This window comes from Poromitra crassiceps (genome assembly GCF_964638095.1).
Source record: "Poromitra crassiceps genome assembly, chromosome: 3".
Lineage (NCBI taxonomy): Eukaryota > Metazoa > Chordata > Actinopteri > Beryciformes > Melamphaidae > Poromitra > Poromitra crassiceps.
Genome location: NC_139625.1, coordinates 45,932,410 through 45,957,755, shown reverse-complemented (window position 1 = coordinate 45,957,755; position 25,346 = coordinate 45,932,410). Strand labels below are relative to the sequence as shown.

The 25,346-nt window shown below is 45.4% G+C and overlaps 1 protein-coding gene across 4 annotated transcripts; it reads right to left on the bottom strand.

Moving 5' to 3' along the window:
• Positions 1–1,046: 1,046 nt before the first annotated feature.
• eapp (e2f-associated phosphoprotein) lies at positions 1,047–24,432 on the bottom strand. 4 transcript variants are annotated; one of them, XM_083633314.1, is made up of 6 exons: positions 24,296–24,432; positions 20,682–20,872; positions 16,348–16,455; positions 14,599–14,713; positions 14,026–14,151; positions 1,047–1,835 (listed from the first exon to the last, which is right to left on the bottom strand). In XM_083633314.1, the coding sequence occupies exons 1-6, from the start codon at positions 24,373–24,375 to the stop codon at positions 1,526–1,528; spliced, it is 930 nt and encodes a 309-aa protein (XP_083489440.1). In that variant the 5' UTR covers positions 24,376–24,432; the 3' UTR covers positions 1,047–1,525. The 4 variants fall into 4 exon arrangements, with proteins under 4 accessions (XP_083489440.1, XP_083489443.1, XP_083489442.1 ...); XM_083633317.1 differs by having other exon boundaries at positions 14,026–14,145; XM_083633316.1 differs by having other exon boundaries at positions 14,605–14,713.
• Positions 24,433–25,346: the final 914 nt, after the last annotated feature.

The window sequence follows — 25,346 nt, the reverse complement described above, 5'->3', positions numbered from 1 at the left end:
GTGGTACGGGTTAGCTAGATTGCAATGATCTGGCAAACCAGATCAAAGGACAGATCCTGGATCTGCTTATCCTACATTCGTGGTATGGGCCTATGGTCAATACGAGGGATCAGCCGAGCAGCATTTTGGTAAACAAACCACCTCACTGGGTGGCAACGACAATGGAACCCTATGGAGCCTGAGTTTGAGCGTCTGACTCTATAGCCGGCTGACCGTGTTTACAATTTAAAAACTGCGACAGTTCACACAACTTTAACATGACATGCATACAGTATTATACATCAAACTCTTGAGCTAATTCTGCTCTCACTCAGAATGTCAAAATATTAGCGATGTGATGTATAGTTTTTGAGATATCGTTTGTTTGGCACAACTCATACTAGTGAAATGCCGTGGGGGTTACGCATTTTTGGGTGGCAGTGATGTCACGCTGATTCGTCCTATAGAGAGCCAAAGTGACCGCCTACTTCCTGCTTCAGCACTGTACCAGAGATTTTCATCCGCCATTTATTTTCCCATAGACATTTCGTAAAATGCTTATAAAAATAGTTTTACTTGGTCAAACCAAACGGTTAAGCTATATTTAGAATCGGGAGAGACCATAGAACATTTCACTCAAACCAAAAGTAAAAAAAAACCCACATCAAAAACATATACTTACTTTAAATCCGCAATTTTTTTTACGTTTTGGTCCGAGTGAAATGTTATGTTAAAGAAATTGTGACATCCTCAGTGATGTCATAAATTCTTCCCTGCAGGGGGTTTGTTCCTACCGCACATGCGGAAGACGGCACAAGGGACACAGGTGTGATGGTGCCCATGAGTGTAACGGCGTTGTGTTTGTGTCACGAGTTTTAAGGCTGGAACCAAGCCTTACAAATCGAATTTTTGATTTGCCATTTGTTAATTGCCCGAAGAATCAATTTATTTTTGATTAATTGTTAAGCTGTATCTGCATATGCCATGTTCACTTGAATGCTACATGCTCCAGCTGCAAGGAATTGAACAGACTTGTTGCACCTCTCAGTCTCTAACACAGAATGCCGGGGAAGAGTGTAGTAAAACAGGTTGATACCTGAGAGTAAAAAAACAACTCTGCATTTCAGCATTTCATTCCAATTTTAAAAACAAAAGCTGTACGGAAGACCCGGTCTGTATCAAACACCGCAACTGAAGGTCAGGAACGTTTTGAAGACCCGGAGTGGGGATCTGACGACCTTAGACGCTCAGACTGACCCGCTCGCGTTGCATTCAAGACAACTGATTTATTTTATTTTTTATTTATTTGGGGGGACGATGGGGGGACGAACTCCGACTTGTTAAAAATAAATTGAACGGTTGTCCAACTCGGAATTACAGGTCAGAAATTAAGAGCTTTGAAATTACACCAGAATTTGTGACCTGTAATTCTAAGTTGGACAACCAAAGTGAGAGCTCAATTTTTCCAAGTTCCAAGTTGATCTCTGAAGTCAGAGTTGAAACTTCCGAATTGTTTTGAACGCGGTATCAGCCCTCCATCAGTCTGTCAGCAGTGGCTGGCCAGGATGTTGAAGAAGTGGTAGACCTCCTCCTTATCGAACACAGCCACCTCTGTGGAACACTCGGTGCACTGGACCGGGTGGTACACCTCATCCCCCTCCATGCCTCTGGGCGTCGGGTCGGGAGCCCTGTCCTCTGCTCTGGTTGTTTCTGTGGTTTCTCTCTGGCCCTTCCTTCTCTTCCTGCTCCTCTGGTTCTTCTTCTCTGGTGGGGTCTTGTAGCGCAGAACCTCGTCTCTCTTCACCGTGCAGTTCATGACGAACATGGCTCGGTACTGCGTCCGGTACTTGTCGTGTCTGTGGGGAACGAGCAGCGGAATTTTAAAGGTTTAACTCCAAAACACTTGAGCTGTTTCTAAACATGCAGGGAACTCCTGCATGTAACCACACCTTAGTCAAATGGGCTGCATGTTTAGAACCAATTCTCAGTTTTGACGCGACTTTCGCGCGACTGCGGAGCATATACCACCCAGGCTCTAGTCCAACCTCCGCATCGCTGGCACAGCGGCTCTAGTTTAGCAGGTCGCAGCTTATGCTCCGGCGCCGTGAAGGGGGCAGGCGGGTGGGGGCATTGATGACGTGCGAAGCGAGCACATACAAACCATTAAATGTCCCCATGCTATTTAATAATTTCATGACCGGACGTAGTTACGGGGCTGGATTATTTGGAAGAGAGCCAAATAGTATTACTTATTATTAAGTATTATTATTATTAGTATTATTATTATTATTAATAGTAAACAAGTAGCCTAAAAGTTTAATTGTTTCTTTTCTTCCATTTGCCAGTTTGAAAATTTAACAAGGAGATGATACTGCGCATTAGGCTATTGGGTGACAAGTGCCCGGTAACGTGCACGTATATTAATTAATCGTGCGGCATATCAATGAATTAAACAGCAAACTCATGATCAGCGAGTGAGGACACTCGTCAGGATAGGCACAGCCAGATGGGAGAGATGAGAAAAGCAACACACTCTCTCCACGGACGGGGGCGACTGCTCTTTAAAGTGGAAATTCGTTCACCAGAAACACATTTTCGTTCTGAGCTTTCAAAATTCGTTTCTGCGGAGCTTCTTGGTCCGTTTATTTGGCGGCCATCCGTTTTTAGTTTTGAAATTGTGAAACGAAAAATGAGTCGTTTCTCGTTTTTCTTTGATAATCAAAAAACTGAAAACGGGCCGTTATCCATTATCAGTTATCCTTTATCCAATTTAATTTGATGGGCTTGTAAATGGAAATTGGGAATTAAAATACCCATGTGGGAAACTCTCAATTTTGTGTTCATTTCTTCTCTGTAACCCGGAAGCGATATTTTTTTCCCATGATGGCGAAGGCATGACCCGCCCATCTCTGCCTCTGATTGGGTGACTGCACTCTGACTGCACTCGGCTGCTCTCGCCTGCTTTCCAGGCGAGCCAGAGCCATCTCAAATGAGCATAGCTGATTGTTTCAAGTGTCAAGACGCAGCGAAAATGTTATTAACGTTGCAATTAAATTGTTTATTTTGTTTAATTATGTGCAATATGTCGTGCAGAACATGCAGCAAAGGGACAGGAGGAGCAATTCCTGATGATGATGCTGACTTTGGAGGTCGGGGGCAATTAATCTCTAATAATTTTCACCAACATCAAAACGTTTTGAACCATTTTATTTCATGGTACAAGACGGGAATTTTACATAATTGTACATGTATTGGGGAATAAAAAAACAGTGGGCTACTTGCAACTAGTTGTCTGCTGGACATTCATACTTTTCTATGTCTATTTGGCGTGGCAGCATGGCAACTGATTCTTTGGCGTAGTGACTCCGTGGCAATATGCCTCTCTTCTTGAGGCGGGAGGGCATCTGCTCGGGCTAGAATAGAGAACCCCCCGTGTGCCTCTCTTCTTGAGGCGGGAGGGCATCTGCTCGGGCTAGAATAGAGAACCCCCCCCCCCGTAGGGGATTCTTCAGGAGTCAATACATTGGTGGTGGACTGGGGAGGTGGGTGGGGTGAAACGCGGCTTCCAGAGAAGGAATTAGATCAGCTCAAGTGCAGCGGCTAGAGGTCAGGGAAAGAGGACGGTGGTGCGCCCAGCGTGGCTATAAATACTGCCGCGTCATAGCCTCGGCACTGACGACATTAACGCCGTCACCTAGGCAAGTGCGTCACATGAACGTCACGCTGGGATTACTGCACTGACGATATTAACGGCGTCACCTAGGCAAGTGCGTCACGCGAACGTCACGCTGGGATTACTGCACTTGTCGTCACGCTAGGATTACATGTGATGATGAGGTCGCTATGTCACTAGAATACGTGTGGCGTGAGGCAGCGTGTCTGGTCTTCATCTTGAAACTAGGTCGAGACCATCATTTCAATCATGAGAGACCAGAGGGTAAGGTTAATCAGCAAGCTTTATTAAAGTATGGCATGGCGATAAGATTCGTGGCCTGAAGCGGTATGGCATTAATTCTGATGGCGTGGCAGCATGGCAACTGATTCTTTGGCGTAGTGACTCCGTGGCAAGATGCCTCTCTTCTTGAGGCGGGAGGGCATCTGCTCGGGCTAGAATAGAGAACCCCCCAAAAGAGAGAAACCTGAACGGCCAACCGGTCTGCTCGCCTCGCGATACGGCGGGCGCTGGGCGGAAGGCGACGCTTGTCGCCGACCGGTTGGCTCGGCAGCACGGCGACTTACGGAAACCATCGACCGGGCGAGGCCGCAGCGATACGCGGGCGCATGATGATCGACCGATCCGGCATAATTCGGCGTTGGCATAATTCGGCGCCCCCCAAACTGACTGCAGGCTGCTCGACACCTAGAACACTTGCAGGCTGCTCGACACCTAGAACACTTCGAGTAGTTTACTGGGGTCTGAATTAGTGGGGAGACTACGGCTGCTCGACACCTAGAACACTTGCAGGCTGCTCGACACCTAGAACATTCACAGACTGCTCGACACCTAGAACACTTCGAGTAGTCTACTGAGGTCTGAATTAGTGATGCTGAATTAGTGGTGTGACTACAGGCTGCTCGACACCTAGAACACTTGCAGGCTGCTCGACACCTAGAACACTTCGAGTAGTCTACTGAGGTCTGAATTAGTGATGCTGACTCAGCATTGAGATTTGAATCGAGCCCCCTCGCTTTGAGATTTGAATTGAGCCCCCCCCCCTTGACTACAGGCTGCTCGACACCTGGAACACTTGCAGGCTGCTCGACACCCAGAACACTTGCAGGCTGCTCGACACCTAGAACATTCACAGGCTGCTCGACACGTAGAACACTTCGAGTAGTCTGCTGGGGTCTGAATTAGTGGTGAGACTACAGGCTGCTCGACACCTAGAACACTTGCAGGCTGCTCGACACCTAGAACACTTCGAGTAGTCTACCGTGGTCAGAATTAGTGATTTGTTGCGGGCTGTTCAACGCCGAACACTTGCAGGCTGCTCGACACCTAGAACGCTTAATCAATTAGATCGACACCGATTCGGGGAGTCCACCACCAATGAAATGCGAAGTAACAAGCTATTGCGAGGAAAGCAGGAATGGATGCCATGTGCTTACCATATGACGCCTAGGGGAGGAGAGGTCTGGCGGCCTGCTCTGGTCAGATGTAGGCCGCGTAGGCTGACGAGGACCAGCGGCACCGCCACAGCGGCTTACGACGCCCCCCGGGCGTGGCCGCAACGCTACAGCAGGCGCTGGGTGATCGACCAATCCGGCGAGCTTCGGCGCGGTGACTTAGCAAAACCCCCTAAGAACCCGGCCTTGGCCTATTGGAATCATTACTACCGCTGGCACTTTTTCGCCCCTAATTACTTCAGTGACTTAGGATTTTATGAGACAACTCCGGGCTTCCGGGCTTTTAGCGACTTACTGTACGAAAACCACCGACCGGCTTGGCCTCGGCGATACGGCGGGCGCTGGATAGAACAAGCACTTGTTCGCCAAGCAGCTTACGTCGGCGCGCTCAGTCTCTACAGTGACTTACGAAAACCGCTGGCCGGCTTGGCCTCAGCGATCCAGCGGGCGCTGGATGGAGCCGGTTTACTGCGGCGCGCTGTATTAACATTTTTGGACTCCTACAACCTAGACAGGCTCCAGTGACTTACGCGCACGCGGCACTGGAAGGGGAACGCTTGTTCGACCGGCTTACTGCGGAGCATTACCACTGCTGCACCTGGCTTAATTCTGAGCATAACTACTGCGGGCGCTATAGCTTTAGCACCCCCTGGCGCTATAATATAATATATAATATAATGATGCATTTAGGATTTTGCTCAGGATAGTATATAATATAATGGTGCCTTTAGGATTTTACTCAGGCATCCGAGATGGACAAGTGCTAGCCATGTGTTTGTGAGCAGTAATGTGCTCGCTTTCCGTGCTGTTCTGAGACGGTTTATTTACAGTTTTATGCGTCGACTTAGCCAGTCGGAGAATGGAGTTATTATGGCCCTAGCGGGTGCCTGCACGAAGTGAGCAAAATTTATGTTGCACTTCTGGAAGCACTGCAATAGCTGCTTGTATGTGTTTTAAATCTATTTGTTGTGTGGTTTTATTTTATTTTAATTCTTTCTTATTGTACTGTCTGTGTTTGTGTACGTATTTTATATGGACCCGAGTCTGGAATAAAGTTTATATATATGACTTTAGCGCCCCCTTGCGCTATAACTTCGAGGAGAGCGCTGGAAGGGAACACTTGTTCCGCGCTCCACCGACTTACTCCGGAGCATTGCTACTGCTGGACTGTAACTTTAGACTCGCCCCTGCGCAACGAGCGACTTGCGGCGGCTTACTGCTGGCACTATCATTTCGGGGAGACCACACTTGTTCCACCGACTTACTTCGGAGCATTGCTACTGCTGCGCTATGACTTTAGACTCGCCCCTGCGCAACGAGCGACTTACGGCGGCTTACTGCTGGCGCTATAATTTCGGGGAGACCACCACCAATGAAATGCGATGAAAGGGTGCTACTGCGCGGGTTTGCCTTTGCCATGCTGCTTAAGGCGGTTGCGTTTTTGGAACGTCCGTTTGAAGACGATGGATTTGGTTCCGGCTTCGTCACCGGCCATGACTCCGCATTCAGCTTAATCAGAGACGTGACTTGATTTCGGCCTAGACAGTGGCACTGGATTTGATTTCCGGTTTCGTCGACAGCGAGACTAAGCATTCAGCTTGTAGTCAGAGACAATGAATTTAATTTCTAGCCCCCTCAGCCGTGTTGTGTTGCAAGGACCAGAACTGAATGAGTGGGCAGAGCTAAAGGCGAATGCACCATGTGACTAGGTCTGCCCTGAGCTGGATATTACGGGCCAATAATTTGTGGGGATGATCCCATGTAGGCCTTCTAAAGTGCCACTTGTGACCGGTCCTGCTTACGCGACGGAATGAATCAATGACGCTTAGGCTATTTAACACTTGAACTCTGGAAATCTTGGCCAGCAGGATAGCACGTTCAAATATTAGCAATTGTAGGCATGCATGAACTGACGCCCCCACTGACGCCCCAACGCCCCTTCCGGCATACAGCATTATGGACGCTAGAAGCTCGATTCGCTAAATGAATGGGATTAATGCCGGAATGCGATTAATGACTTTTCCGAGGCAACCCGGTGCTGAAGCTATGGCATTGACACGTGATTGATACGGAGATAGAGGGACGCAGGAGGTCTCTCAGCCTGATTGATATGACTGACAATCCGCAAGCGGCATGATACCAAGAAGCATTATTATTATGAATGATGCAAGGATGCGGTGACGCACCGTGATGACGGCCCGGCGATGCCTGGAGAAGCCTGGACACCAATAGTCGCTGAACAGATATTTTTAACTTGCAGCATTGTTACCGTGGAATGAGAGTAGGCCTATATGTGGAGCCGTATACCGATGATGGGCATCGCCCGCCGCACGGTTAAATATCCAAATCGTGGGCTACTGTAACCTCACTTGGTTTGCCATTTAATGAGGAGTATATTCAGTGAGCAGCACGGCTTCTGTTAATTTGACCGGGTGACTGGAGCATCGGCTTGGAGCAGCACGGCTTCTGTTAATTTGACTGGGTGACTGGAGCATCGGCTCGGAGAAAGGGAAACGTTTTTTTTTTTTTTTTTTTATTAACACATTCACTGCCAGCCATTTTTTTTTTACTGTAGGTAGCTTCTGCCAGAGGGTTTTTTTGAGGATTCTGGCTCATCTTTCAAGACCCGAGGATTCTTTTCTGCTAAGATTTTGTGAACACAAAATATCTCAAAAGAACTAATAGAATGTGTGCTTTCTCTGTCTAAAAGAGTTAGTTTGTAAAGTTAGTAGTTATGTAGGCATTAGCACTTGAATACAGCATGGTTTCAGCGTCTGAAAATTTAAGCTGAGATAAATAGCTTTTTGTGAAATTCGATAGAACAGTCACTTTAACCATTCATTTTTGGCATCAGTAAGACGTCAGACATCTAAACAATAGTTTTGAACAGTAATTTCCTCCATAACAGCAGGAAACCCCCCTCTACTTCAAACTCCTCCCTCCGTGTGTGTTCTTCTTGGCTGCAGCGGGCGTGTCACAAGCTCGTTTCTGCTGCTGCTTTGCTGCTGCTCCTGTCTGCTGGCGGCCGCTGGGCAAGTCTGGATGGGCTCGCTCGTTTCTTGGGGTTTCGGTTGAGAAACCCCAAGAAACGGGGTTTCTTTTGCGATTCTGGTCTTATTTATGCTGCGTGTTTCAAAGTGTGTTGCACCCATAATCTATTATGCAAATTTGCAATCCCCCACCGCCAGCAATCAGTGCGAAAGCGAAAGCGTTTTCGCCAATCCATTTTACAGTATGAGAATGGTTTCATCGCGCATTCCCCTGCAGTTTTGGCTCGGCTTTTTCTAGAATGGAGAGCACTGTCGCCACTTAGTGGGTCGGTGGAATGGGTTGTACACGTTCGGTGGCTTCAATATTTATATAAGAGATCTAAAAGGGTTAGATCAACGTCCCACCGTCAATTTTTTTTTTTTTTTTTTTACGTATTAACACGTCATTGGCAGTCAACCGTTGGATTTTTTTTGACGTATCAACACGTCATTGGCAGTGAACGTGTTAAAACAGAATCTGGCTGTCATTAGGCATTGATTAACTGAATGCTATTGCTAACTGATACTTTGAACGTCCATTTGCAATGATTCTGGCTGGCTATTAAAGGCCGGCTTTTCCGTGGGGGATATGAATATATATTAAATCTCACGCCCCTAAGGTTTTCAAATCCGTTTAAATTTTTGAAATTGGTTGTTTACAGCCTGAGATATCACCAGAAATCCACTCTGTGTGTGTGTGTGGGGGGGGGGGGGGGGGGGGGGGGGGGGGGGAGGTGCGGGTGCGGGGACTCGAAATACTACATTTCCCACAATGCACTGGGCTCGCGTGGCCTTCGTTTCCATGCCCACCCCTCAGGCGTTTGGCTGATATCAAACTCCAGTAGGTGGCGGTAATGCACATATATGTTTGCCAACCGCCATAAAACTCAAAGAAGAAGAAGAAGAAGAAGAAGGCTTCGACAATAATACATGGAGAGAAGAAGAAATAAATCGAAAATAAATCGAAAATAAATTGCCTCCAAATTGCACCAAATTTAAACTGAAGTATATATGTCGGGAGATGTCTTCATAAAAAAAATTTCATGCATTTTAAGGCATTTTCGTAGGAGTTACGCGCATCTGATGTTGTAACTATTTTCTGTAAAAATGTGTAAAAACGGGTACCGTAAATTCCGGACTATAAGCCGCACCTTTTTTCCCATTTTTTGGGCTTTTTTGGCCCCTGCGGCTTATATAACGGTGCGGCTTATCTATGGATTTTTTCAACAAAAAAAAAAAAAAAAAAAAAAAAAAAATCTCTCTTTTTTAGCACTCTTTCTAACTATAAATCCTATAACTATAATAAGTTTTAATTTCCTCTCTTGCCCTCTTTTCACCACACTGTATGACACTGTATGACACTGTGTGCACTGTAAAAAACAACACAGGTGGTGTTGTGTTATGTTGTTTTGTTGAAATGTTAATAAATGGGAGCTTCCTCAAACAGCCATCTCTTTCCCGACAATCCCCTCTGTGCATGAACCCTTACATATGGTAATTAAACATTAACACATTCAGTGCCAGCGACGCCATATGGCGTCATTAGAAATTTACCGTAGAGTGCCAGCGACGCCAAATGGCGTCAATAACTCGAATTTTTTTTTTTGACGGGGGGGTGTCGATCTATGCCTCTTACATCGCCTCTTACAATATCAGAGGTATTGAATGTGTCTAACCTATTTTACAGAACCCTTAGGTGGCGACAGCGCTCTCCAGATGAGAGAACGTGGAGTGAAACACACAGAAGAAGTCATTGGGGGGAAGGAAATCGCATCGCATCCGTCCGTATGCAGCGGCTTCATTGAAGCAACGTTTAGCTGTGCCCCTGCAGCAGCCAATCTGCTATCACAATTGAGCACCTCGGTGTCCGCTGCAACAGCCTCCGTGTCCGCTGCAACACCCATTTGCATGATCAGCCGTGGATTTGTTATTATTCTCAACTTGAAGCATGGGAGCTGGTACACGCGGCTGTAAAAAAGCAGGATCTAGCGGACTTTTTCAGTGCTGAGCACAGGCAGAGAAAACAGCAGAGCAGAGAGACACTCCTCCCACAACGGGGGGGGGGGGGGGGGGGAGGAGGGGGGGAGGTGGGCACGCAGAGCCAAGTACACAACACAGACCCAGACAGCAGGACAGGGTTGGCAAACGCAAGCCAGAATATCCGATGCCCACCAGCAGCAAAAGATCAGCAAGAAGCTGCAACCAGCAGCGCATGCAGGCGCCAGCGCTGCTGGTTTCAGCTAAAAATATTATTCTTCCAAACAAAATTCCCTTGCCTTCACTGTTTTATTGAAGGAAATTATTTTTGAGGTGTGACTACATCAGAAAATTAGCTTCAGAGTCAGTGATGTGCTTGAAATGTTTAATTTCACAAAAGGCTCATTATCTCAGCTCGTAGAAAAAAAGCTCTGTTTTTCGTTCAATCAAGCTATCTTCTCCGGCTCATAACTAAAGAACGGAAAATGGGATCAATAAACTTTTTTTTGCAGGTGATAGAAGAGAGTCTCATCGTTATTTGTGCGTGTTCAGTGTTTACATAGTAATTATTAAAGAAATTATATGACTGTTTTAAAATGCATTGCGGCCTATGTGGCACAGCAAGCAACCTTTTGCCCAAGGGCCGTGGCACTGAAAGTGTTAAAACACAATAAAAAAAAAAAAAAAAAAAAAAAAATACCATTAAAACACCCGCGGCTTATAGTCCGGTGCGGCTTATATAAGAAAAAAATAGTCAACTTTGCAGGTGCGGCTTATACACCGGTGCGGCTTATAGTCCGGAATTTACGGTACATTGCTCAGCGTTGATTTCGTTACTTCAACCCACCTACTACTAGATGTAAAATTTGACGAGCTTTCCAATGCCGCCAGTCACGTGTCTGTCCGTGCTTCCGTTCCCGAGAAAATCATCTCTTTGCAAGGAGCTATGGAAAGCTAACCTAGCTACAGCAGGCTAGGTGGTCGAAAAAGATGGCTGCCTTTTTGTTTTTCTTCAGACCTCTGAAGGGGCGTGGAGGACCTCTAGAGGCGGGACCATGGCTCACAACAGTTGTAGTTCATAGGTGCACGACTTCCGCAAGGCGGACTTGGGCCAGATGACGCGAAACGCGTCGGCTGGCCCAAAAAATATGTGAGAGATGCTTGATATCTCTGGGAGTGAAGCTCCAATTTCAAAAATTTCAACGGATTCGAAAACCTTAGGGGCGTGAGATTTAATATATATTCATATCCCCCACGGAAAAGCCGTCCTTTAACTATTGTAAATTGTGCAATAAATGCAATGAATGCAATTTGAGCACGATGTGTGAATACATTTAATGTTAATTGTTTAGGCCTAATTATTTAACACATTAGAGATGTGTGTAGTTCTCCATAGATTTAGCCTCTTCATTTTGCTCTCGAATGCACCAGGTTATTTAATTTCACGTTATTGGATGAAGAGACATTTAGTGTATCTCCGCCGTCTTTCTTTAGCTGTAGGCGAGGATATAACGACCAGTTCACGGAGATTGTCAAGAGATCATTCATTCACTATGATAAATGCATTGCTACTTATGCCCAGCTCGTTTCCTTCGCGCCCAACGTGCGGACCGCAGGGAATGGTTAGATGATTGTTTTGAAGCACGCCGAAATGATTTGAAATTAAGATTTGGTTGCTAAAATTATATGGCACTGTTATGTATTTAAGAGGTGATTACATTACCGTTGCGCTCGACTGCTGTCCGGGACGCGCTCCGCGGGCGTTCCCTGCGCTCGGGGCTGACGATGCTGCAAGCCGTCCCGGCTGGATAGCATTTAATCGTGGGAGCCGAATTCCCCGACCACGTCGTGGAACTGCGCCTGCCTCGAGCGTGGACGTGCTGAGAACGATGATGGAGCAGGACCTGCGTCTCCGCGGACGCTTGGAGACTGAATGGCTTGATGGCCCGAACAGAACAGGGCCACGGATGGATGAGACTTGAAAATGAGGATTGCATGGCTGCGGCCAGCTCCGGGCCCGGAGCGCGCTCTCCCCCCGACTGCGAGTTATTGCCGTCCTCGCGCGGGCCCCGCTTGCGCGCTCTCGTCAACGAGATCCGCCGTTCGAGATGCACTCGGTGCCGCCGGAGCCTGCGGCTGGGAAGCCTGCTGCATCCCGTACCCGGGCTGGGATGTTTCGTTGTGCGTCTCCTCATCGGCGCTGGATGTCCCGACCTCGAATTGGTACTGCGCCTCGAGGTCCACGTCTTCGAAGCTCGACGTGCTGAGAGAGCGAACGGGGGTGAGTGGTACCGCGAACGCGAATGGCTTGATGGCAGAATCGGAAGGGATGAGGCAGCTTGAGAATGGCGAAACACAGCTTTCAGAGAAGTGAAACGCGGCTTCCAGAGAAGGAATTAGATCAGCTCAAGTGCAGCGGCTAGAGGTCAGGGAAAGAGGACGGTGGTGCGCCCAGCGTGGCTATAAATACTGCCGCGTCATAGCCTCGGCACTGACGACATTAACGCCGTCACCTAGGCAAGTGCGTCACGCGAACGTCACGCTGGGATTACCGCACTGACGATATTAACGGCGTCACCTAGGCAAGTGCGTCACGTGAACGTCACGCTGGGATTACTGCACTTGTCGTCACGCTAGGATTACATGTGATGATGAGGTCGCTATGTCACTAGAATACGTGTGGCGTGAGGCAGCGTGTCTGGTCTTCATCTTGAAACTAGGTCGAGACCATCATTAATGACTACAGTTAGTTGTTGCTGAGGCTATAAAGTTACTGTGGATCATCTAAGAATTTGTTCATAACCATGATGTCAGTAAATGGCAGCATAATCAGAGGTTATGAGATCATATTCATATAGCCTAGTTGAACTTGCAATTGCAGGAAAGCAAAGCGAATGTGATCGGATGAGCAACGTTTGACGCTAGGCCAATCAGAGGCAGAGATGGGCGGGTCATGCCTTTGCCAAAATATTGCTTCCTGGTCACAGAGAAGAAACTAACACAACATTGAGAAATGAGTTTTCCACACGGGTATTTTAATTCCCAATTTCCATTTACAAGTACATAAAGTAAATTGGATAATGGATAACGACTTATTTTTCGTTTCCTCTTTTGAAAACGAAAAACGGATGGCCGCCAAATACACGGACCCTTCTTCATCATGGTTTAGAAACGGACTAAGTGGTTTATCGAGTCATGTCTAGCAGGGTAACTGCGGGGATAGTCGAACCTGATTCTACGGTTATAATCCACAGTTCATGTTTAGAAGTGGCTTTAGGGTACGTTTTGAAAAGTAACTGCTGCCTGACATTTATCCATCAACATTTCAATAGTTTATGACAGAGATTAGTCACTTTTTGCTAGGTATGCAGATATGAAAATTTTGATACCGATAGCTGATATTAACATTGCTGTTATGGCCGATAACTGATACTTACCAATGTCGTTATGATCTGTTTAAAAACAGGTGGTTCAATACATCATGCAGGGTTCCCACAACTTCTTCAACATCAAATCAACATCAACCGATCTCATGAGAGTAAACACAAATAAGCTTTTCTACTCATTTGCACTGTGACATTTTATTTTGATTTCAATTTATTTATTTCTCTCATTTCTCTTATTTATTTGATCTTTATTTCTCTTATTAGCCTATTTTATGTGAAGCACTTTGAATTGTCTCTGTGTATGGAACACGTGCAAGAGAAACACTGTAGCACACATCCACGCTGGCTCTATTAACTGCGTGCACGGAGCTGCCGTGAGATTTCACCGTGGCCTGCGCTCACGTGTAGATTCATAAATGGCGCGCACGGCGGCGGGTAGACCGTAGACACAGTTTTCCGCCATATGTCAGCTTGGTAAATGAGGGCCTCTGTGTGTAACAAAGCATGTGGCGTGTCAGGTGACTCACCTCTGGCAGTCCAGGCAGAGTGTGGTCATGCAGGCGGGACAGTTGAGCACAGCGTCGCTGCTTGGTAACCCGTGAGCCTGACCGGGCCGCACTCGCCCCCCCGCCCCCATCCGTCTTCTGCTGTACCTGAGCAGAATGAGAGGAGCGCTGCAGCATTACGGCAAAGATTATAATCCGGATTATTTTATCTGAAAATCCTGAACAGTTTCTTTTTGCCTTGGTTTCAGGAAACATTGATTTTGTAATGCTATTCATAAATATTCTGTTAGATCATTACACAGCCATATTTGTAGGACAATAGCAGGTGATTGCAATCAGTTAACAGGTGATTACAATCAAATGACAAAAGCTGTGTGTATCGTAAAGCACCATATTGGTAGGAAATGCATGTGACATCATGGGATTACTATGAAAATGTTAAGGCGTGTTTTCACTTTTTTCAGTGCCGTATTTCCCAAAGTACCAGCATATTCTTTTCCACTCTTACTCATGTTCATAGTATTCCTAATTTACAATATTCAAATAATAAATCACTGAAACTACAAAACTCTAAGTCTCTGAGGTGCTTCTTACACCCGCCTTCTGGCATCCACCCAGGCCTGGTCCCTGTCGTCCTCGTCCGGGTCATACAGCAGCTCGTCATTGGTTGGTATCGTCTGTTGGCTCCGCCTCCGACTGCTAGAGCTGCCTGAGTGGGGAAGGAGGGTGGGGTGGTTAATGAAGAGCGATATCTACTCTTACAGGATAACTGTCTGTCATGCACAACATTTTACAATTATCAGATTTTGCCCAAACGTGTAATGATGCGTGTCATTGCTCCATTCTGCCATTTCTAAAGTTGTACTGATTGGTCTGGGGGAGAAGGTACAAAATAGCCTTTTTCCATACAAAAAGCTGCACGGCTTGACGCGGCCGCCCAGCGCAGCTGAGATTTGTGTTTCCATTATAACAGGGCTTCCTGCTTGAAGGTGTGAATGACACTGTCTCGAGTTGCAAAACAGCAGCAGCATCGATATGACTGTGTCAAAAGTTGCGGCTGAAACGGTGGATAAACATTGCATTTCCTTTTAAGTCCTTCAAAATAAATTCATTCCGTTAGTTTGTAAGTGGAAAGCTAAAGGGGAGCTAAACCCACAGAAATCTGGCAGACCTGCCTCTACTTGGGATTTAAAAAAATGCAAATCAACATCTCAAGCATGGTTTAGGACATGGCCTATCAACCCGTTCTGACTCTGGGTGGGAAAGGGGGCATTCTTGGTGATGTCAGTGGAACCGAAGATCAGCCTCTTGGCAGACCCAACTGCGAAAGTGGTTTCAACCACTCTCACTGCATGAAAATTATACATTCAGTTGTGGAGATTTTCACCAGAATCCTTCACCAACACTTCTCAAATGTCATATACATTGGTTTAAAGTCCCTGGAAACCAAAATCCACAAAAACCTTCTAACTATTAAATGTAGGGTCTTATGTGAGCAATTGTGTGCCTCAGAAAATAGGAGACATTAGTTTCAACCCAAAACCCCAAAATCGCCACTTTTCTACAAGGTCTGGATTTCTACTTCCTCAATGAAGATGATTGAAGAGAGCGGTGCGCGCGGTGCTACAATGAATGATCTTATCACGTCATAAGATTTAATCGAATCACACGCGCGCGCACACACACACACACACACAGTAGCGCTGTGCACTCGCAGCGGCAGTCTCTCTTCCTCTCTGTCAGTATGCGCCGAGCAACGAGCGAACACACACACACACACACACACACACACTCCATCTCTCTCTCCTTCTGTCTCTCTCTCCGTTTCCCTCCCTCTCTCTCTCGCTCTCTCTCGGAGGAGAAGTCCTGCACGCACACACGGGACACGCCCACACAGTCCGCAGGAGAAAAGTCTAAAATCTAATTGATTCTCATGACTTTTGTCATGACTGTCAAACCTAAATGTATATACTTTGCGACGTTCATCATCGTTCAAATTTGGCTGGTGGCTTATTAACATAGGTTCCTGTGATGTGATGAACTCAAAATGCTAAATAATAAAAAAATATTTCTGGTTTCCAGGGACTTTAAAGCAGTTTTTTTTTTTTTTTTTTTTGGGGGGGTTTAATTATCCTTTAACAGGAAGGATTAGCAGCAGGAAATGCTTTCATCAGCTCAGCAGTAACATGAACCCTGTGTCATGTGTGACTCTGACCCCTGACTTCCTTATTGTTGGTTAATTGTAATATTGATAATCTAGTTGAAGCTCTGTTGACCTCACTAAAGGCCTGTCTGGGTTAAAGCATCAGCTAAACACAGAAAATGTGAGTGTAAAGATCTTACTGGGCGTGTCTTCCTCCTCCGAGTCGGAGTCGAAGTAAACCTGGTCGTACAGCTGAGGCTCAGGAAGGCCAGGGGTTCTGCTGCTGTTGGTTCCTCCTGAGGGTTCTGCTGGAGAACCAACACACACACAACTCACTCATATGGATCTGTCTCTCTCCAGTCCGCTGCTCAAGCTAAAGGGCCGTTCTGCTGATTACACACACAGCAGCATTGCATTCCCAGATAGTCAAGCATTGCATTTTGAGATGGGTAAATGTTTTGACAACCTATTTACTGTATAACTTAATATTAGAGATGCACCGATATATCGTCCGTATATCTGTATTGGCCAATATTGGCCTTTTTGACTGCAATTGGCCTATTGGCAAAAAATATGGCGTCCACCGATTAGTGGGCCATATTTATCTGGGTCAGTTGTTGGGTCACATAATTTCTGCATGTCTCTCCACAGAATCTGCTCTCCTCAGGGTCTCCAATGACATTGTAATGGCAGGTAAATGTGCAATTCTGGTGCTATTAGATCTTAGCGCAGCTTTCGACATGGTAGATCATCATGTTAGATAGGCTTAGGGAGTTGGCGGGCATTTCAGGGACTGCCCTCCAGTGGTTTGCCTCGTATCTCAATGGGAGAAGCTTCTCAGTGGCCGTGGGCCCTTTTAGGTCCAATAGGGCTCCCCTACCCTGCCCCAGGGGTCCGTTCTGGCCCCTTTTCTGTTTGCCCTGTACATGCTCCCTTTGGGCCTCTTAATCAGCAAGTTCAAGGGTGTTTCTTATCACTGCTAGGCTGATGATATTCAGTTATACTTCTCCTTTAAGCCCGATAAGATAGAGGAAATTAGTACCCTACTTGGGTGTCTGTCAGCCATCGAGGAGTGGATGTTGAGCAATTTCCTCCAACTCAATGCGGCAAAGACAGAAGTCCTTATTATAGCTTCATTTGACATCGCCTCTAGGGTGGCCAAGCGCTTGGGACCCCTAAGTGAAAATGTTCATCCCAACATCAGGAACTTGGGTGTAATCTTTGATCAGTCAATGCACCTTGAGAAGCATGTAAAAGCTCTGACACGTACCTATTTTTTCCACCTCAGGAACATCGCTAGGCTCAAGCCTATTGTATCCCATGCAGAGCTGGAAATGTCTGTTCATGCTTTTATATCATCGCGGCTAGACTACTGCAATTCCCTGTTCACCTGCCTGAACAAAGTCAGTGAACCGGCTACAACTGGTCCAAAACGCCACAGCTAGGCTGCTTACTAGGTCCAAAAAATCAGCTCATATAACTGCAATATTAGCCTCCCTGCACTGGCTTCCTGTCCAGTTCAGGATCCATTTCAAGGTCCTAGTTTTGACTTACAGGGCTGTCCATGGTCTAGCCCCTGCCTACATTGATGAACTTATCCACCCTTATAGGACCAGCCGGGTCCTGAGGTCTGCCGACCAGGGCCTCCTGGTGGTGCCCCGCACGAGACTAAAGACAAAGGGGGACCAAGCCTTTGAGGCGGTCGCCCCAAAGCTCTGGAATGAGCTCCACCAGGACTTAAAAGCCTCTGCTTCTGTGGAGATCTTCAAGGGGCAGCTGAAGACCCACCTTTTCAGACAGGCGTTTGGACTTTTGTAAATGGAACTGTTGATTTTGTACTCAGAACTCCGAGTCTGCATGTTGTGTATTATCTTTATCTCCTTTTTGCTGTATTTTATATTTTGTCTTTAAACCACTGTGAAGCACTCTGTGTGCATCTGTGCTGAGAAGGGTGCTATACAAATAAAGTTTTACTTACTTACTTACATACTCGCGCACCTATAAGTAACAAAACAATTCTTCTCATTGAGTAGGTAGGTAAAAGACTTTAAAACAGTTCAGTTATTTGTTTACATATAATGAAGATTTGTTTCCCTGTCACAAAAGGGGTAATAAAAAAATTACGGTATCGTATCAGCCAAATTATTATTTTAAACATCGGTATCTGCCAAGAATTTTGCAATCGGTGCGTGCATCCCTATTTAATATTTATGAACATTGGTTAATGTTCCTAGAGATTAGTACCGAGGGGGCAAAATTTGTGAGTATCAATAAGCTCTAACATTAACGGTTCTCTTATCGGTACTGGAGAAATTAAGAAAATAGATTTCCTATAATTGCTACATAAACGTTATCGCGCACATTTTATCTCACCAACTCCTTAAGACATGCCTATGATATATTCTAAAGAGATCGCTCGCTTTCTCTTCATCTCGAGACTGATGAGACACAACAGTGAGGAGCCATGTGTTACTTGCGCCTGCCTGTCCTCTGCGTGTGTATGCTGCTGTGCGCCGCCCTGCCCCTCTTCACTCAAATGAGTCGCAGTGAAGAGAGATGGCAGAGAGACAAAGCAATCAAAAGTGTTGATGCTGACAATGCTTGTTGTCACAAAAGTGCAACAAATTGTTAGCTAGTAAGGGTGGAATATCCTGCCAGGGAACCCTGAATAGTCCCATCTCGGAAAGAAATGTGAAGAAGCATCCAAACTGATCTGGAACGGGACCTGAACGTGTTTATCATTTTTCCACCCGGTTCAGATGAAGGCATGCCCACTTCCGTATGACGAAAGCCTCTGAGTTCAAACTGGAAAAACATGGTGGCCCATGACAAATTCCCCCCCGGGGACAATACATCATGCAATAATAAATATTTTCTGGGGGACGGTGGTGCAGTGGTAGCGCTGTCGCCTCACAGCTAGAAGGTCCTGGGTTAGATTCCCGCCTGGGATGCTGTGGGCGCTGAGGGTGTGTTCCCCCCATGTCCTCAGTGCCTACTGCCCAGGTGGGCTATCTCGTCAAAAGGGCCTTTCTGTGTGGATGTTCTCCCCGTGCTCCCTGAGGTTCCTCCATATATCAGTCCCTCCAGGATTTCGCTGAGTTTTTTTGTGATTATTGCAGTCATAAATGCTTGATTTTGCAGCGGCTTTTCTCAAAATTTGCGATGCAATTTGTGACATTTTATGTGATTTTTTGCGGTAAAATTGCGATTTTATTTTTTAATTTTTAATTACATTTTTTCTTTTCCTCCCTTCATCGTTTCTCTTCTCCTTTCTTCCTCATCCTCAATAATGCTATTATCACTTTGCCTTTTCGCATACTTTTTGCTTAGTGCTTCATATTTTTCCTCTTATCCTTATTTCCTCTTCATACCTTCCCTGTCCTCCTCATCCCTTCCTTGTTACATTTTCAAACTACTAGACCCTAAGCTAATATGCCCCCCACACACACTCAGCCCACAGCTCAGTGGCCTTGTGGTCTGAGTGTCCGCCCTGAGACTGGGAGGTCGTGAGTTCGATCCCCGGCCGAGTCATACCAAAGACTATAAAAATGGGACCCATTTGCCTCCCTGCTTGGCACTCAGCATCAAAGGGTTGGATTTGGGGGGTTAAATCACCATGTGATTCCCGAGCGCGGCGCACGCTGCCGCTCACCGCTCCCCCAGGGGATGGGTCAAATGCGGAGAACAAATTTCACACATTGTGTGACAATCAGTGGGACTTTACCTTTACCTTTACACACATCGTGAGACTGCGAGACAGTCGCTTCTGTGTCACACTCTGTTTTTACTAAACTCTCATTGATCAGCTTCAATTTTGTAGGCTACTCACCTCGATTCTGTCAGCACTCGCCACTGATTTTGATGTCCTTTCTAGTAACTTTTTGCGGCGAAATCTCGGGAATTTTGAAAAATTGCAAGCCCCCGCAAATATGGCGGAGTTTGGTTGAATTTGCGTTAATTATTGCGATCGCAAAATCGCAATTTCCTGGAGGGACTGATATATAACCCCCAACTAAAAACTTGCAGAAGATGGTCATCTGAAGTTGGAAGAAGCTGGTCCCCGGGCGCTTGACTGCAGCTGCACACCGGAGGACGAGCCAGGATGGGTCAAATGCAGAGGACAAATTTCACGGCACCTCCAAACATGTGTGTGAGTACTGGCTGCCATGCACATGTGTGCATGCCACGGTGTTTGTGACAAATAAAGACAGGGTTTGTCCGTCCGGTTTAATAAAGTATAACCTTAACTAACTTAAGTGGCAGGGGCTGGTTGCAAGTAGTTGCAAGATGCATCCAGTCTCATCATGAATCTTTGGTCTAAACTGGGCTTAAAGGACTGCACCATACATTTTTGTGATTGTCTTTCTATATTGTTTTTGTCTTCTACTATTGATGTGACCGCTACGCTGCATACTTGCACTAAGTCAAATTCCTTGTATGTAATCTGATTACTTACTCTGGCTATTAAGTGATCTGAATCTGAATAAACTGGGTTGGAAAAATGATAGACGAGACCTGGACCTTCATGACCCACCTGTACCCCCTGTGTTCTCCGGGCCCCATGTTCCCTCCATGGTCTTGATAGTGGAGCTCAGCTCCGCCTCCATCTCCTTCTCAAATTCATCTCCGCTCGATGACTCGCTCTCCCCCGTCAGATACTCTCTGATCAGCTTCCTTTTCTGCTCCTGAGTCCCATTCAACAGCACATCCAGCTCGTCCTCTGAACTGAGAGAGAGAAAAAGAGAGAGCAAAAGAGAGATAGACAGAGAGACAGAGGGAGAAATAGCGAGAGAGAGGGAGAAGAGACAGAGGGAGAAATAGAGAGAGGGAGAAAGAGAGACAGAGGGAGAAATAGAGAGACGGAGAGACAGGGAGAAATAGAGAGAGGGAGAGACAGAGGGAGAAATAGAGAGGGAGAGAGACAGAGGGAGACAAAGGGAGAAATAGAGAGGGAGAGAGAGACAGAGGGATAAATATAGAGAGAGAGAGAGAGAGACAGAGGGAGAAATAGAGAGAGGGGGCAGGAGAGAGAGAGAAATGAGAGAGAGGGGAGTGTGAGATTATGAGGGGGATGTTTTTGGGGCGGCTGTAGCTCAGGAGGTAGAGCGGGTCGTCCACTAATCGCTTTGGATAAAAGAGGTCGGTGGTTCTTGGGCAAGACACTGAACCCCAAATTGCTACCGTTGGTGTGCCAGCACCCTGCGTGGTAACCTGCCGCCATCGGTGTGTGAATGGGTTAATGTACCTACTGACTGTAAAGCGCTTTGGATAAAAGCGCTATATAAATGCAGGCCATTTACCCTGTTTTTATGATTTTTATAATCGTTTCTAAAAAAAAAGTATAATTGATTTCATCATCTAATAAACTAAAAACTAAACTAAACCATCATAAAAAAAATCATAATTTAGCAGCAGTAAGGTGTTTTTACATTTCATTCTGCCCACTGTATTGAGCCTTTCTCAGTGATATGGAATTGCAGTGTTTCAGATCAAAGGATTGCATTCAAGATTCAATATTTATTTGCCATGTCAACAAGTTGATTGGAATTTGTCTTGGTGAACTCACATACAAAGACAAGCACATAAAGTCATGCCTTCACACAATACAAAACAACAACGGAAAGAGCAAGATTTGACAATACTGCATCGTAATACATTACTGCCATGCTGTAAACACCATAGGAAGGGAGGGGGGGGGCAGCAATACTATATAGTGTTTAAAGTGCAATGTAGCCCCCCTGGAAAGTGCTACAAGTGCATTATCTGAATTGTACAGTTAGTGTGTAAGATTATGGGTGTTTAGAAGGCGGACAGCTTCAGGGTATGTGCTGTTCTGAAACCTGGATGTTTTGGTCTTAACACTTCTGTCACTGTATACTGTACAGTAGGGCTGCACGATATGAGGAAAAGCTGCGATGTGCGATAACACTGTTCAATATTGCGATGACGATATGACCTGCGATAAATAAAAAAATGCTAGAAACAAAAATATGAATGGGTAGGGGTGCTCCGATCCGGCTAAGCCACGATCCGATCCGATTCTGATTCCTGGGGTCATGATCCGATTCCAGAATCGATTCTCGATTCCAACGATTCTCGATTGCAGAATCTAGAATCGATTCTCAATTATGTAGTTTTATATTGCAATAACACACAAAGGTAAATCTAAGACAAAAAATGACAAATGTATTAATGCTGAACTTCAAATTCAACTTCTGAAGTATGACGGCCTAAATTCATTTTGCAATATGAGTGTGTTAATTTAAGCATACGTATCAGTAAGTGGCACGGGATTCTCAAAGCCTGTGTTGAGGGTCATACGAACAAAAATGCACTCTTGAAGCTAAAAAAAATCCAAAACCAACAAGTTAATTATTTACATTTTTACTTCAATGTAGAACAGTCATTTCTTACACATGAGATTACTTTTAGCCTTTTAGTCATAACGATTATTGAAAGATATTCCATATTCCAGACTGAAATGTTATAACAGAAGTGGAGTATTGGCCAGAATGACATGAACATTTGGACTTATTCAGCCGGTATCTTGCATGTTGCGTTGTGCACTGTAAAAAAAAATTTTTTTGCGATAACACGTGACTTTTGCAATGTGTTCATCGCGCATTTTCATATCGCGATGACGATGAAAATACGATTAATCGTGCAGCCCTACTGTACATCCATCTATATTTTACTATAATTCCTAAATAAGGATTTATTTATTTGTTAGCAGAGCAATATAAGCCTTTGTTCACACAGGACACCTAACGTAAGCAGAACTGAAGCTTGAGGCAGGCTTTAGCGGAGCTGACGCTTAACCGTTCACACAAGAAGCCTTCTCTTTTCCTCTCAGCGCCTACTCGGCACGCCTTGAACCCGCCCACAACTCCTATTGACTTCCTGCCTGGCAGCTTCAAGCTTCACGCATCACGCTTGGAAAATAAGACTGAATCCTGAACTATCGCTTGAGCAAGATGTGAGCGTGGCTTCGGCGTGGCTTCAGCGTGACACGCGCGCGGGTGGTGTGAACGGCATCGCCTGTTAACAAGGACGCTAAATGAAACTTGTAGGTTGAGCGTTGCTTCGGCGTATAGTGTGAACGGCCACTAAAGGTTAAGTTATCATTAGAGTCATGGTCTTCTTTTTTTGGTCTTGAAAATCGTCTCACATTGGTCTGGTCTTGGTCTCGCCCGCCCTCGGTCTTGGTCTTGTCTCGGTCTCGGGTTAGGTGGTCTCGACTCCAACACTACACCAAGCTCCATTCAAAATTCTTGCTGTTGGTGTGGCCTTGCTTATCAACATACCCACCTGGTAGAACCATAGACTGGGTAGAACCTAACTTAAGATCCTTTATCTTTTCTGAAACTCACTCTTCTATTCGGCATACACTCAACCCACCAAGCAGCACTTATTTAACCTGATTTTCAGACTGAATTGTCAACTCGTAAACTCATTGCCATCTTCTAGAACAGCCAACTCCGCAACTGTAGAGTGGGACTGGAGCCAGGCTAGCACTTATTTCCATAAAAGTTAACAGTTTAGCATTGGTTCGTCTCTTATTCCCATCTTTCTCCACCATGAACCGATTCTAAAAGTTGAAATGTTTGGGGAAGATGCTGCTTGATTAAACCAAATGTGGCTCCTAAACATTCCTAGTTATCTATTTTTATTCTATTATTTTTCTTTCACTTTTTGGTTTATGTTAATTTCAGAAGTGCTAGTCAAACAGCACAACTAAAATGGTAAATAAAATAATAATTTTTCATCTAACTTAAACGATTTGCGGACATATTGTGGTTGAAGTGTATTAAGAATAAAAGGAGAAAATGAGTACCCTTATGAAGGTAACAACATTGATCGAATTCAATATTATGGATACAGACTAGCAGCTAACACAAGTAGCAGCAGAGACATTCAGTAGCATGGCTAGCCTCTATCGTCAACAATTCATCAATAATATGAATCCCAAGTGATAAACATCGATGTTTAGAGAGACATACTGCATCAGAAACCCCATTATTTTGTGTTAACCTGTCTTTAGATTTCAAGTTGTGTTTGTTTACATGTTAGCATGCAGTCAGGTTAGGGTAGCCACATGGTGCTAGCAGCTTAAGGTTTTGTAACAGTTTGTCTCGTTACCATGGTTACCTGTCTTCCGCTCGCTCCTCGTCGCTCGGCTCTTCGATCTCATACGAGTCGAAATCCTGAGTTGGATTCAGCCCGTTCATCTTTCACTGTTTCAACACAACACACCTGTTAGCATTAGCTTAGCATCAACCGTCTGTCTACAGTACCAGCAGCCAGCAACATGAAATTAAACCTCCGCCCACTTCTTCTTCTTCTATAGCTTTCCGGCAGACTAGATGACTTGTGGCACATTACTGCCTCTCACAGGTCGGGAATATTACTGTTCATGGTGTTTCTATTTCCACAGGAGTCGAAAAGGCAGAATAAACACAGGTGCAAGCAAAACACTAATGAGGGTTTATAAATTCCAATCATGGAAGTTTAAAACCCTCATTAGTGTTTTGCTTGCACCTGTGTTTACCCTGCCTTTTCGACACAAAATGGCCCCTGTGGCTGTGAGAAGGGTTATCCTGTGGCTGTGATTCTCGGTGGGATTCACTCAGCTCTTCATTGAGACAGTCTTTGTACCCAGGCTTAACACAGCATACAGCCTTTCTCTTTCTTGTGTGTAACAGTTACATTCCATGAGCACCGTGCCTTCTCTCACTCACTCCCTAAATAATGTTTTTTCCTTATACTATTTTGTAGGCTTATCCACCTTATTTTTGAATGCCCCACTGTAAAATAATTATGGGTAGGCTACAATAAGGTCCGGTTTAAAGTGACTTGATTGTTGCAACTTGCCATTTCCTTTGTTATACTCGGCTGTATTCAGACCCGAATTATAAACCGGAAACCGGAGTACATTATAAACGTTATAAATAGTCACGTTATAAACAACTAACCAACGCCCGTGCAGAAAACAACAACAATCAACAAACTGTCAAACACATAGTGCTCATGGAATGTAACTGTTACACACAAGAAAGAGAAAGGCTGTATGGAAACAGTGTTACTCGAAATGGTTAAAAGTTAAATCAATTTGGTCATTCAGTGGCGTTTACTGCCATGTAAAGTAGCCTAACTAACGTTAGCCGCTAGCATTAGCCACAGTAGCTGACTATCCATAATG

Bases quoted from the DNA above. Each gene is read 5' to 3' on its own strand.
- eapp (XM_083633314.1), bottom strand. From the start codon at position 24,375: ATGAACGGGCTGAATCCAACTCAGGATTTCGACTCGTATGAGATCGAA. The intron at 14,152-14,598 runs GTAAGAAGCACC...CATTCTGCTCAG, and splicing joins GTGGATGCCAGAAGGCGGGT to GTACAGCAGAAGACGGATGG. The intron at 1,836-14,025 runs GTGAGTCACCTG...CGTTCCCCACAG, and splicing joins CTCTGCCTGGACTGCCAGAG to ACACGACAAGTACCGGACGC.